This window comes from Falco punctatus, assembly GCF_963210335.1.
Source record: "Falco punctatus genome assembly, chromosome: 8".
Taxonomy (NCBI): domain Eukaryota; kingdom Metazoa; phylum Chordata; class Aves; order Falconiformes; family Falconidae; genus Falco; species Falco punctatus.
In genome coordinates, this window is record NC_137588.1 from 59,056,964 (window position 1) to 59,071,217 (window position 14,254).

A 14,254-nucleotide genomic window follows, 5' to 3' on the forward strand; every position below is an offset into this window, starting at 1 on the left:
TGTCCATGCCAGCTCTGCCTCAGTTCCTCCCATCATCCTTTCTCTTATTCTCACTGACAAAGCAAGCAGCCACCTGGGAAGGGCACACGTTCCACTCCTTCCTTTTCCTTTATGATGTTTGTTCTTTCTTCTTCCCATGGTTTCCTGTTGGGATTTTTGTTTTTTCATTCCATTCTGCCTGTGCTGCACCTGCCTTCCTTCACACTGCCTCTCTCCTTGCTCATAGGTAAAGTCCTGGGTCACGGTGCCTTTGGGAAAGTGGTGGAAGCATCAGCATTTGGGATCAATAAAAGTAACAGCTGTGAGACCGTAGCAGTCAAAATGCTGAAAGGTATGTGGACAGTGAAGCAGAATATGCAGCCTGTGTAGACAGCAAATGAGGCACCTGCCAGGGAATATCCACCCTGTAAATACCTGTCTTTTGCATAAAGCATTCGTTAAAGCTCTGGAAAAAATGTTTTGTCTCCCACAAGCACTCCTGGGTGCTTCTGCATAAGCCAGCCCTGAACTAGAGGAGAGGAGCTGGAGCCAGCCTTTTAATTTATGGCTTCTTGGTCTCAACACAGTTGATCCTCTTGGCCTCCCCTCATGGATGCTTTAGCCCCATTCAGCTGCACTGGGAGGCAAGTGGCAGAATAGACAGCAGGAACTTGAGGAGGTCGGCTTTCGAGGAAATTTACCTTGTCTGCAAAGGCAAAGAATGAAATCTGTCTCAAAGGACGAACAAGAATCCAAACCCCCTCTTTGGCAGGTCACTAAAAGAAGTGTTTCTTTCAGTTGCCTTCTTCCAAATGTGCCTGTATTTTGTGTTTATGGGCCAGGTTCAGACCTGGGTAAGGAAGCAGGTTGCAGTTCTTACCCAGTTCTGAGGGCTAAATTGGCTTTGCACCCAAATCTTGGTCAATCCAGAGTGAAATTTTAAGCTTTTATAGCCACACTTTCAGACAGGCATCCAAAACATTATTTTGCAGTTTGGCATCCAACAAAATACCGAGGCAGTCTCTGGCCAGCAGTGACCTGTATGTGGAAACCAAATCATGGCCCATCTCAGCAGTACTTATCACTGCAAGTGTACAAATGATCTGCACAGAAATCGCAGAGGGTATCCTGGACATGCAAGTTTGCTTCACAGTCCTTTAAGGCATGGCTCTCAGCTGGCCCATCAGTTGCAGCTCACAAGGATGCTTCTGTCTCAGGCTAAATTTACCAACTCTTAAGTAATGCAAAATGCATGTGGGGAAGCCAAGAAGTATGAAAAAGGCACACAAAACCACAGAACACCCTGAGGGTAAAACAGAGGATCAAGAGTTGATGTGAATTAGGCACTCAGAGAGAAGATGCAGTACAGAGAGCTGGCCAGGGCACAACACTGTTTGCTATTGGAGAGGAATCATAAAAAGATATTCTGGGTTTGAGCTGAGACAGCTCCTATCTTCAGTCATGATCAAAAGACTCAGATGCCTTTTGTTTCTAATTTTCCTTCACATTGTTTTACAGCTCTTTATCTCTGTTCTAAGGCCAAAAGGGCAAAGATTCAAGTGTGTAAGCCTCAAGTCATCTGTTTCCCCACACAACTATCACAGAGAAAAATCTGTCGGGCACAGGTTATGTTGTCCTTTGCTCTGGGTGCCTGCACCTGGAGGGAGCACCCTACTCATTACAGCAGGGATGTGGGATCTCCAGACAAAGCTCTGACATTTCACATGGAAACATGCAATAACAAAATGTACCAAGACTCTGGGGTCACAGCCTTCTCAGCAAGACTCACATTAACACTCTGCTAGAAGAAGGGTGGCGAGGGGGAGTGAAATGCTGCGAGGAGGCATGGTGATGTGGCATGTCTGTGTTTCCAGAGGGAGCTACCGCAAGTGAGCACAAGGCACTGATGTCAGAGCTGAAGATCCTCATTCACATCGGGAATCACCTCAACGTGGTGAATTTGCTGGGTGCCTGTACCAAACCCAATGGTAAATATTTCAGAGCAACAGACTGCCTGCTCCCAGAGATCAGTGCTTGTCCCTTTGTGTCCTTTCTGCTGGCCACATGTGCCACCACAGGGGTATGTGGGGATGTTATCAGTGTGTCTGTGTGCATTTAGGACAGGTGCCACAGCTCAGTGGGGCCGCACGTGACATAAGTCAGGGCAAATTCTGACCATCCCAAGCCCTTACCTCTTCCCCTGATCTTTGGTGTCTTCTCACCAGGTCCACTCATGGTTATTGTTGAGTTTTGCAAGTATGGAAACCTCTCCAACTACCTGCGGACCAAGCGGGAAGGATTCAGTCCTTACAGGGTAAGTGTCTTCCTTTGACCCTAGAGACCTGTCCCATGTCTAGGAAAGGAAGATGTTTAGTGTGAAATATGATCTGACAATGGGAAAAAGACACCCTCTGTCTAGCAGCAGATCAACTTTACACAGTGATCTGGGTTCACATGCCATCAGGGAAGTAATTTCTTTCTGCAAGGGAAGATAGGTGCTTCCAGGCCAGAATTACATTCCAAGAACAGGAAAAGACTGTGCAGCTTGTGGGTGCAGGGGTTACAATGTGTGGTGCCTCCTGAGGGTTTTGGTTTGGTCTCCTTGCCAGGAGAAGTCTCCCAGGCTGCGTATTCAGGTCCAGTCCATCGTGGAGGCAGTGAGAGCAGACAGGAGAAGTCGTTCTGGGACTAGCGACAGCGCTATCTTCAACCGCTTCCTGATGCACAAGAACCAGACAGCACAGCCAATCCAGGAAGGTAATACTCCAGCCTCAGCAGCAGCTCCTCACCTGGCCCACCAAAAAAATGCCAGACTTGGCTAGCTTGGGGAATGGGTAGAGCATGACACTGGCAAGTTAGGACCCAGCCCTGCAGCTGATCACTCCACTGTGGCATGGCAATTCCCTGAACAGGGCTACTAGAGTCATCTGTTGTCTTGTAATAGAGTCTCAAAACTCAGAAGGGAGGGTTAAATCCCCTTGGATTTTTTTAGCCTAAAGAAAGAGATTTGAGGGGGATCTCAGTGGGTCCTCCCTAGGACAGGAATGATGAGCTGACCCTCAGAGTCCCTTCCAGCCCTGTTCCCCACATCCCTGTCTGAATGACATGTGCTGGAGGCTGGGCTCATTCTCCTCACACTTGAGCAGGTCCCTGCCATGTGCTTTCTGCCACCTAAGCAGAAAATCCTAGAGGGGAGCTGGTTACTCCAGTTAGCACTGAGGACTAGCTGTATCTCACCAAGGGGCTGGCTGTATCCCACAGTCCTGGAGAAATGGAAGAATGACAAAAGACCTCTCTCTCACTGTATAATCATTTTCTTGTACTCCTGGACAGTGGATGACTTGTGGCAAAGTCCCTTGACAATGGAAGACCTGATATGCTACAGCTTCCAGGTAGCACGTGGCATGGAGTTCCTGGCGTCCCGAAAGGTGAGTTCACCCTTTCCTTCACTCCCCTCTTCTTTTGCACGTGCCTGATCAGAGAAGGCCTGCCTACAGCCACTTCACAGGTGACACACAGAGAGGTTCAGTGACCCTGCCTCACACTTCTCAGGAAGTCTGAGGTAGCCCTGCATGCACAAAGATGGGAAATTAGTCCTCTTGTATTTCACCCTCTCCTTAACCACCTCCTTTTGCAATTGTTATCCTTCCCACTTCTACCATTCCCGCATTACAGCTCAGGTTCACAAGGGAAGGGGGGTGCTCCGCGCTTTCTGATGGTGGGTGCTATCCCTCTGATTTTTCCCCTTCCTCTTTGCGTGCCCTCAGTGCATCCACAGAGATCTGGCAGCTCGCAATATCCTGCTGTCGGAGAACAACGTGGTAAAGATCTGTGACTTCGGCCTGGCCCGGGACATCTACAAGGACCCTGACTACGTCAGGAAAGGCAGTGTGAGTGCCATCTTCTCAAACCCTATACAGATTAGGCCCCCTTGAGGTGTTCATAAACTACTCTCGGGATGGAATAAACTGAGGAGAAGATGAAAAAGGAGGAGTGGAACCACTTGTGTGGCTGGGACCAGGAACTGTTGGTCCAGTGATGTATGTGCTCTCCTCCTCCACCACCAGCAGACATCTATCTCCTTCCTTCTGCCCCTCAGCTTGTCGTTAACTTACTCTTGTTTCTTTATACTCTTTCCTCTTCCTTTCGGTGTCTCCATCTCTCCCTCTGGCCTAACCAAACCTCCACTTCTCCATGGAGAGAGGAGCAAGACTATCGGCTCTGATTTCCATTCATCCCTTTCACCCCGTTGCTACAAGAAAGGCTGTCCTGGGAGATGTCCCTGACTGAATGTTTGTGCCTTGCCTCTCCCTCCTGCAGGCCCGTCTGCCTCTGAAGTGGATGGCTCCAGAGAGCATCTTCGACAAGGTCTACACCACCCAGAGTGATGTCTGGTCCTTTGGGGTCCTCCTCTGGGAAATATTCTCACTAGGTGAGTGCTAATGAGGGTCACATGCTGCTGAGGAAGACCTCCATTCCCATGTAACGGTTTGGTGGGTGAGTCTCGGCAGAAGGCCTTGACCCTCTGAAGCACACCAAAGGAGTGATGGGAAGAGACATCAATGTAGGCAGAAAAAACATGGAGGCCACATCCACCCACAAACAGTGATGGGGAGATGGGCATGCAGAGGTGGCCTCCAGCTCACTGAGGCAGAGAAGCCTGCCTCAGGCAGCATCAAGGACTTGGGCTGTGTATGAGAAGTGATCACAACTCCCAGTGTTTTGGGAGGAAGGGCAGTCTCAGGACTGGTTTCTGATGGCACATTTCATGTTCCCACTACTCTTCAAACATCCTTTAGGGGCATCTCCATACCCTGGAGTCCAGATCAATGAGGAGTTCTGCCAGAGGCTCAAAGACGGTACCAGGATGAGAGCCCCAGAGTACGCCACAGCAGAAATGTGAGTCAGAAACCTCATGGATCCCAGCACAGGGCAGGACAGGCCCCTTTGTGGGATGCAAAGGCCTTTCAGCCAGGGTGGGGAATGAGCCAACGCATTCTTCACTCCAGGCAGCTGCCTGGAGGGCAAGCCAGATGGTACCCTTGCATACCCATGCTGGGATGGGTCTGCAAGTGGGCAATGTGCTTTCCCACTCTGAAGGGTACCAGAGGTGTCCGAATTAGCTCTTTGTGCACTGTTATATTCAGAGCATAATGAACAAGGGATCCCTTCCAGTAGGTCTACATGGCCAGTGGGCTGGGAGTGCCAAGCTTTCCTTCACAGTACAGGTGCATGCTGTCCCAGTGGGCACAACGTGGATGTGAGCTGCAGAGTGGGGTATGAGGGGTTTTCTGTGCTATAAAACCAGCATCTCTTCTTGGCAGTTACCGTATAATGCTGAGCTGCTGGCACGGCGATCCCAAGGAGAGACCAACTTTCTCTGACCTGGTGGAGATACTGGGGAACCTTCTTCAGGAAAATGTCCAGCAGGTGAAAACTTCTCTGTGTCCTTGCTCAGCTCCAGACAGCTCTTTCTTCTCCCGCTGCTAGCTCCCTCACTTTGCTGTCCTCTGATGCCCTGGCCAATGCAATACCTTTGCGCAGGCCAAGGGATAACAGTGTTTCCTGGATCAGAGAGGTCTGTTTCCCAGAGCTGCTGGAGAGCTCATTTCTGTGGTAGCCCTCTAGCTGCATCCTAATATAGCTCCACTTCCTGCAGGGCGGGTGCCCTCTCAGTCATCATTACAGTATTTCGATCCTAATCCCCAGATGATTTTTTTAAATTTTTCAGCTGAGTCAAGGTCCTAGCGCTCCTGCCTCCCACACGCCTGCATAATGAAAACCAGGACTTCACCAGGGTTTCTGAAACTCTACCCTTAGATTTAAATGTCAGGACCATGTGAACCAAACAATTGTTCCATTACAGCAGTCAGACATACAGATTTCTTTGAAACTATTACTAATCACTGCCATGCAGTAACTCACCAGGACTTTTAACTGCGATGAGCATGCAGCTCTGATTTTAACATTTTCTTGATGTTCCGTTTCAGAAAATGATAGCTAAATGCTTAAATATGTGTACTGTCTCATCCTGACGTCCCTGACTTTAACCTTTTGGCACTGGATCCCAGCACAGGCATGACTAAGCCACAGTGATGTGCCCCCAGAGCACAGTGCTCTGTCCGTGTAGGCTGGAGAACTGTAGGTGCCGTAGGACTGGGTTGTTTTCCTGCTCACATGCACCTCCATGCACCGGCAACAGTTGCAGCTACTTAACACAGAGGGCACAGAAATCTCCAGCCAGATATTTTGTCCCAGAGAAACAAAAGATATAAAGCAGAAATTTTCCTCCGCAGCTCCGACAGCTTTTGCTTGTAGAGCCCTTACTTATGGGAAAGCCCTCCCCTTCTTGTAAAGCTACTCACTGTTCTTCCTACCAGGAAGGGAAGGATTACATCCCACTGAACGATTCTCAGAGCTCAGAAGATGATGGTTTCTCCCAGGTGCCTTCCTCTGCCCAGCAAAACTCAGATGAAGAGGACTTTGACATGAGGATACGCTGCCACAGCCTAGCAGCAAGGTGAATCCCCTCTGAAAAGGGCAGCAAGAGCACAGCAAGCAGCCAGAAGCCTGAGGGATATGGGGAGAACCCAGTAGCAAAATATTGGAAAAATCCCAGGTGGTCAGGTGTGATCCAGGCATTTAGGCCATAGCATCTTGCTTATAAAAGCAAAATCACTTTCCTTTGCTGAAGAGAAAGAGGCCTTGATGTGTAAGCCTATGACATTCCTCCAGCTATGCTGCCGGAGCATCAGGTCCCACTAAAGGCAGTGTGGCCCATTAGGTAGATGAGGAAAGGTGTCAGCTGCATCTCTGCCCTTCTGCTAATGCAGGAGCTTCATCCTATCTGTTCCTAACTAACCCAAACAATTAGGCCTAGGCTTCTCATCTCTGGGGAGCTGTGATAGTGTGATGCTTGGGATCTACATGACATTATTCTGCTATTCCAAAGTGGAGAGGTAATCGGGGCTTGATTTCATCAGGAAGTCTGGGTGCTCCCCATTGCAGAAGTAGTATGGGGTTAAGAGGTCTAAGATGACCCCATTGCCCTCCCAAAATCCACCATTCACCTCCCTCCCTACTTTGATTGCATGGAGAGGTTGGGTTCAGGTCCTGTTTATTCATGACATTGACTTTTGGTTTTACTGAACACAGTACGCTTCTGTTGGCAGATACTACAACTGTGTCTCATTCCCTGGTTGTTTGACGGGAGGAAATCAGATCAGGTGTCCATCCAGGATAAAGACTTTTGAAGAGTTTCCCATGACACATACAATGTACAAGGCACACCCGGTGAGTAGCATCTGAGTGGAGTTGAGCAGGGGGCAAAGAAATGTTCAGCTGTTTCCTGACACCTTTGCTGTTAAGATCATGGAAGGAAGATCACTCCTACTCCTATCTAATGTCAGTCTGTCTGTGTCATTCCTGTTCAGTCCATCCAGTCCTATGCACATTCATTTCTCCACCTGGCACATAGGGGTTTCTGTACAGCACAGCTCGTACTGCCTGACTGTGAAATAGGTTAGATCTGCAAGCAAGGGGTCTACAAAGTACCTCAGAGAAGAGCCTGCCCTTCACCCTTCTCAAATCTGTGAACACGGCCTGGTTAAGCATACTGAAATCCGGCCAGGACTAGATAAATCCAGAGTGCTTGTCTGCATCTCCCATATCTTGACCCACATGGCAGCATGCAGTAGGGACCCTTCTGGCATCTCTGAACTAAGCTGGTACTTGTATCTCCTCTAGTGGCAAAATTGAAGTCATACCTTTAGTCTCAGAGGAAAATCTCACCTCTCACAGATTTGATGGTAATATATCTTCCAGGCAGGGAGGGTTTGTTCCCACCCCACCCCCCAAAAAGAAGTGGCACTGAACCGCACACACAAATCCTACCTATGTGCTGCTTTTAAGAAGGCGCCTAAAAAAAAATCAGTTCCAGCAACACCATGGAGCATGCTGGTAAAGTGCCCCTACTTCTTTTTCCCCATCACAGATACACATGATCTCATCTCCTGAATGATTTCTCCTCCCTTCCCACTCTGATCAGTCGACAGGGATGTTACTGATAACTCCTGTTGCTTCCTTCCAGGACAATCAGACAGACAGTGGGATGGTTCTGGCATCTGAGGAATTTGAGAGGATAGAAAACCGACACAGAAAAGAAGGTGGATTCAGGTACTCCTTAAGTCTAGCCACTCAGACCTCCCTGCTGCCAAATGCACTGAGACCAGGAGGCAGCTCTCAGTCTCTCCCCATAGGGTATTCAGCAGCAGCAGGGCTCTGGGCGCTGAGCCAGAAAGGTCCGTGCACACATTAACGAGAGGCAAAACGCACAAAAAGCAGACCTGCCTGCTGCTTCCTAGGGTTTACAAATATACACTGTGCCTATTCAATGAGAATGTGTCTGTTAAGATAATGAGGCACAGTGGAGTGGTGGTGTTAATAAGACTCTTAATGCTTATTGACATTTTCTGATTAATTGTGTCAGGCCTTGTTCAAGCAGAGGCAGGTGGGATGGATGGAAACTGTGGCTGACACCTCCCTCCCCCAGCCCTGACCCATGTGGTACAGGGCCCCGATGTGGCATTGCTGGGATGGTACAGGCCTTAGGTCTTCCCACGTGCTGGTACTGAGCCTGGCAGGTTGAGCTGGCGCTCCTGGGGCTGCAGATGTTATGGATGGTTATGTCCTTGCCCCAGGCTTGGAAACTGGGAAGGGACCTGTCCAGCTCATCTCTGCTTGGTGCCAGAGCAGGCTGGGACCTTGTCTCTGTGACAGTGTGTTGAGCAAGCCATGTCAGCCCATGTGTAGACAAGAACAGTCCCAAGCCCCTTCCTCACCTCCTCTGCCTCCCCACATCAGATCAGACTGGTCATTGTCTTTTCCCTCAGTCATAGCCCTGTGGCCTCTGCTCTTGCATCAGACTGTCTCCTGCTTCTTGTCCTTGTCCTCTTTGCCCTAAGGCACGTTCCTGTTATCGCCTACACCATGGGCTACCTGGTGTCCAGTCTCCTGGAAATCACTGCCCTTAAACCTCTCCTTGAATGTGTCCCTGCCCTCGCTCTTGTGACTTCTTGCCAGTCACCTGGTGTTGGCAGGTGCTGAGATGGGGTTGCTGATTTCCTCCCACATCTTCTTCATCATCTTACTTCATTTCCTTTCCCCCATCCTGGCTGTTGGTTTGTATTAGTTTCTGTTACTCCTGCCAGGTCTAAGAGCAATTGAGGCAATGTCTCTTGTCTCTGCCTGCTCATTGGGGTCCCAACCCTTCCCTGGGCTTCCCAATGGTATCCAGAAGAGCTGAATTAACTCTGTTACCAGGTTACGTGCAGATTTTTCACAAAACATACAGGCTGTGCTTAGGTTTAGAGAGGGGCTTGGTATTGTGCTTTGAAATGGAGGTGTAGGTCCATTCCTGACCCTGCCTCTGCCCCGTGCATTAGCAGATGATGTTTCCTGAAGGTGGGATCTCTCTAAGCAGGACAGAGGCTCTCCAGGAGTGCTCAGATTGATCTTTTCTGTCTCTCTCCCTCACAGCAGTAAAGGGCCCAGCCGAACTGCAGAGCTGCCGGGGGAACAGTTGGACCTGCGGGGCAGATGTCGGCCGTTGTATGGGTCCCAAGTCGGAGGCCAGACTTTTTACAACAGTGAATATGGGGAGCTGTCAGAACACTCTGAGGACGGCAGCTGCACCCCACCTGGAGAGGGGGCCAGCCCCCCCACTCTCCACGCTTCCTTCTTCTCCGAGCAGTACTAATGGCATCAGGCCCTGGAGGCGCCTACCAAGGCATCCCCTCTCACCCTCCAGGCATGTCATCAGGGTCACCCAGAGCTTCTCTTCAACCTATGCCCAACCCCAACAGGGAACCTACTCTGAACGGATGGGGAACACCAATGTCCTTGGAACCGCAGCACGATGGCCCATGCAGCACCTCCAGCTGCAGCTTCCCCGTGCCAGGCCTGGAGAGCACGCCTCACTGATTCCTCGCATTTCTTTTCTTCCTGCGGCTCAGACAGATGCATTCTGCCAGCAAGTGGGTGCCTGTGTTCAGCACTACAGCACCTTCTGCCTAGCATCCAGCCTCCACTTAGATCAGCTTCCCATTCAGAAAGCCCATTTCAGGTCAGATATAAATAGATCTGTCTTAGTCTCAAGTTTCTTCCTGGTGTGCAGCCTGAATGTTTTTCCTTGGATTGCTTCCTCCTCCTCTCTTCATGATGTCAGACGCTGAGCTGTGGAGCAGAATCAAAGGGAAGAAATCCCTAGTGGTATTAGCAGCAAGAGCAGGACATTTTAAAGAGGTATATGGAGAGATCCCGAGGGATCTTTGTAAATGTTCACGCACATTGCTCATTCTGGGTAGGTGCCAGCCTCTCCATCTCCTCTGCGAGCAACACCCACACCCCTCTCATCTCTGCTGGGGGGAAACCTGTCAATCTGCCTTATTTTAGCCATCTTAACACAGCTAGCGCTGAGTAGGTCATCAGCTGATGGCTACAGACCTCCCAGTGAGATAAACAGCAACTCTTTTTGCAGGCCCTGTGCAAAACAGGGTTTCATATGATCTGTGCCGGGAGCAGGTTCCTCACAGGTCTGCTGGTCTCACCTTCCTCTTCTGCCAGAGCAGTGCTGAGATCATTTGTTGCTCGAATGAGAAATTAAAGCAAAGCTGTGTTAATTTCAGCTGGATTCTAAACATAGAGTGAAAATGGGTTGTTTGCTGGGAGGAAAAGGATCAAAGTGGTAGGGACTGAAATGTTTATTTTCAAGTTGCTGCAAAGGTTTTGGAAACAATGGAAGGAACAGAGCTCCAGCAATGAAGTGCCCTGAGTTGCATCCCCTTGTGTGCTGGCATCACTGAGCACATGGAGGGCAGCACCTGGCCAGGGCTCATGTTCCAGTTCTCCTGGATGAACAGTTCTGCACCATGACCTTTTCTGTTGCCCTAGTTCCCTAGCTCTAAGGAGACACCCTCTGCCCAGTGTGGTCCTCTCTGGTTTCTGTTGCAGAGCCACCAGCACAGTGTACCTGCCTCTGGAGGATTGAGGAAGATTTGTTTGCTGAGGAAACAGCTCATCACTTGGGCCTTTTGTTTCTAAAAGATACCATGCAAATTCAGAGCTCTGGGGAGCCTCTGCAGCCCCTCTCTGCAGATTTCTGTGCTGCTGCCTCACCACTTCCCACCTACTTCTTTCCATCCTGCTCACAATCTGAGAGCTCAGCCACAGAGCACGGTTACATCACCGCCAGAGGAGTCTGGGTGAAAAGGCTCATCTGAACAGCTTGTTATATCTTCTCCCACACTCCTGTGGCTGGCAGAGTCTTTGTACCAGGGCATCTCAGCACCACGGAGTTTCTGCTTGTGGGCCACACCTCTGTGCACAGAGCCAAGGGTTTGATTTGGACTTTTAAAAATTTATTTCCTGTCAGACGTACTGCTTTCCCAAACTGTATTTCTTTTCCAGCAGAGGGTTTCATGCGTTTCCTGACGTGAGCCTGCGAGTCCTTATGGATGACTTTCCAAGTCTTAATTATAGTTCTCCTCACAAGTGTAACAGGGAGATTTATTTAGCACATGGGAAAAGCATGCCTGTCATTCAGATTCTCTAAGCCTGTGCAGAGCGGCCAATATTGCCCTCCCTTTTCACGTCAGCAGAATGACATGGCTGCAATTTCCATGGCAAAAAAGAGGCACAAAACCAGACCAACTTGAGCCAAACTGGCTCAGGATGTGGAATTGGAAACTGCATGTGACAATGAATTCCTTGACTTCTACTGGTGTCCCCTGAAGTTGCCAGGAATTTAAGCATCTTTAAGTAATTGTTATGACTCAATAAGAATCCTCTGGCAGGAGATGCTGAACAGCCGGGCCAAGGAAGTAAAACAGCCAACAGGGTGTAGGCCAGACCAAATTCTCCTGCTCTCATCTTGCCCTGGTTTTCAAACTGGTGGTTCCCTTCACAGAAGGAAGGCTGCATGTGACCTGTGCGGCTGGGGGTCTCCGCCAGCATTCATATGGGTGGAAGGTGACAGACAGCTGAGCTAAATTCAGGCTGCTGGCTGGGTGATATTCATCCATAGGACCCAGGCTCTCATGTTTCCAGCGCTTCACAAGCAGTTATTTGCCTGGAAACACAGCCCCATCTGAGAGAGGGCCCAAGAGAGGGCCTATAAATAAATTAATAGTTGAAAAACAGAATTCCAAAGTAGCTGCAAGTCCTTGTCCATATGTGAAGGATAGAAACGTATTAGCAAATCCCGACACTTGTAGGGCACTGGCAGGATTCCTCAGCAGAAAGGGGGCAGAGGCATCCGAGTGCCCTGGCTGTCCCAACCAGCCAGGGCAGCTGCACTTTGTCTCTAGGTTCAGCTGTAAATCGCTCCCAAGCATCCTTGTGGAGAAGGGTTACTTCATTAGAGCCATTGTTAACAACCCCCTGCTTCACTCTGGGGAAGGTGCTGATGTGACATCTGATTTTTGAACATTCAAATCATTGCATTCCACAGAAGTTTATTTTCTCTCTTTTGCACTATCTTGACGGGGGGGTGGTGGTGGAATCAGATACTATTGTACCTGTGTCAACAGCGTTGCATGAACAATGCAGCCATGATATGAGCAAATGCTAGCTTCTCTTCAGACACTCCTGATGATGAGGAAAACGGTTGTGTGCAATAGCTGTTGAGACAATTGTACTTTCACCTTCTTAAAAGTATACTAAAATTAGAGTGTACAAACCTGACACCCTTCCCCACACTCTTGCATTATTCCTGGCATATTTTTTTTTTTACAGTCTCCAGATAAGCATGAGCATGAAATGAAGCTGGTCTGTATTGGTTTTAAGATGTGAAGTAACAGTGTTGTCTGTCATTCCACAGTGACAAGGGAGTATTTCAACTTTTAAAATCCAGGGTTCAATAATTGTGCCCGCTCCGTTCACAATGCACTCCCTGTTTTGTTTTGTTTGGGCTTTTTATTGGAACTCAGCACTGAAGCTAAGCTATTTATCATCATCCTCCTTCAAAATGACTGTTGCCGCTCTGTGCACAGTCTCATTTTTCCTTACAAAGTGTTGGTGTTCAGAGGACATTCCTCCCTCATGAGAACAAAGTGTTGGGTCCCCTACTTGCAAATACACGTGTGTCTCTGAAGAAAAAAAACCTGTGTATCAAGTAACACTTCATTTATATTGCAATATTTTAACCTGGTACCTGTTGTTGCTACAGCAGCATTCAATGTTTCAGTGGGCTGCCTTCGAAGCAAGTAGGTTACAACATGGGTTATGTGCGAGTACAAAATTGTGGTCCGTGTGTGTGAGTGTTTTGTGGGTGAGCGTGTGGGTGTTTGCACGTGAGAAGTTTTCCTACCAGTGAGCGTATGTGAGTGTTTATAACTCACGTTGAGTCTAGTCTCTGGAAGTTCACGGTTATATATCAAACCAGTTAGAACACTGCTTTCTTTCCTCTCCTCCTATAGTACTTGTTATCCTTTGTCATTAAGAGTTTTGTTGTAATATCTAAATGTGAAAATGAATAAAGTCGTAACTGGCAGCTGCTCCCTGGTTCCTGGAGGCCACGGCTGCCGCACAGGGCTGCTGGCTCCCTGCGCAGCGCTGGCCAGGCCTGCTCTGGCCCAAGCAACGAGCATGTTTGGGGTTTATTATTTCTACTTTTGCATCTCTGCATTTCCCCGCATCCTCTAGGAAACAGCTGGCCTCTGTGGCATTTCCATCCAGGATGAAACTCGGTCTTTCTCATGATGAAGCCGGATGCGCAGTGGTTGCACTTGCAGCCAGGAGCCGGCGGCCCAGCAGCCAGCCCCTCGCCCCGCTGCTACCTCCCCCACATCCGCGACCCTCCCTCACCGCCCCGGCCCCGCGGCCCCTTCTGCCCCTTCCCCACACCGCGGGGCCGGGCGCCGGCAGGGGACAAGGGCGGTGGAGCCCCCAGGCCCGTCCCTGCTCCCGGAGCCCCCCGAGGCCGCGGCCAAGCCCCTCAGCGGGCGGCGACGGCCCCGCAGGTGGCGCCCTCAGCCCGGCGGCGGCCGCGGGGCAGAAGGCGGGCGGGAAGATGGCGGCGGGGTGGCGCAGTGCTGTTGCCGTGTGAAGGCTGACAGGAAAGCGGAGGGCGGGTGTGAGCCGCGGCCGGGAGCTGGGCTGAGGGAAATGTTCCGTGCCCGGGGAGCGCTGGAGATGGGATGTAAGTGGATTTATGACCATTTCCCAAAACAAAATCGCCAGGAGCTGGAGTGAAACCTGAGGCACGGTTCCCTCCTCA

At 49.9% G+C, this 14,254-nt stretch overlaps 1 protein-coding gene across 2 annotated transcripts in view; it reads left to right on the plus strand.

Moving 5' to 3' along the window:
• FLT4 (fms related receptor tyrosine kinase 4) overlaps positions 1 to 13,528 on the plus strand; it is a 62,912-nt gene extending 49,384 nt beyond the window's left edge. Inside the window, exons 18-30 of one of the 2 annotated variants that reach the window (XM_080398760.1) lie at positions 227 to 331; positions 1,854 to 1,967; positions 2,205 to 2,293; positions 2,589 to 2,736; positions 3,313 to 3,407; positions 3,747 to 3,869; positions 4,300 to 4,411; positions 4,779 to 4,878; positions 5,304 to 5,409; positions 6,360 to 6,499; positions 7,152 to 7,272; positions 8,069 to 8,154; positions 9,520 to 13,528. In XM_080398760.1, coding sequence (XP_080254886.1) covers positions 227 to 331; positions 1,854 to 1,967; positions 2,205 to 2,293; positions 2,589 to 2,736; positions 3,313 to 3,407; positions 3,747 to 3,869; positions 4,300 to 4,411; positions 4,779 to 4,878; positions 5,304 to 5,409; positions 6,360 to 6,499; positions 7,152 to 7,272; positions 8,069 to 8,154; positions 9,520 to 9,736 — 1,556 coding nt within the window. In that variant the 3' untranslated portion in view covers positions 9,737 to 13,528. Of the gene's footprint in view, positions 1 to 226; positions 332 to 1,853; positions 1,968 to 2,204; positions 2,294 to 2,588; positions 2,737 to 3,312; positions 3,408 to 3,746; positions 3,870 to 4,299; positions 4,412 to 4,778; positions 4,879 to 5,303; positions 5,410 to 6,359; positions 6,500 to 7,151; positions 7,273 to 8,068; positions 8,155 to 9,516 lie in introns of both variants that reach the window. The other variant, XM_080398759.1, reaches the window with a different exon arrangement.
• The last annotated feature ends 726 nt before the right edge of the window (positions 13,529 to 14,254 follow it).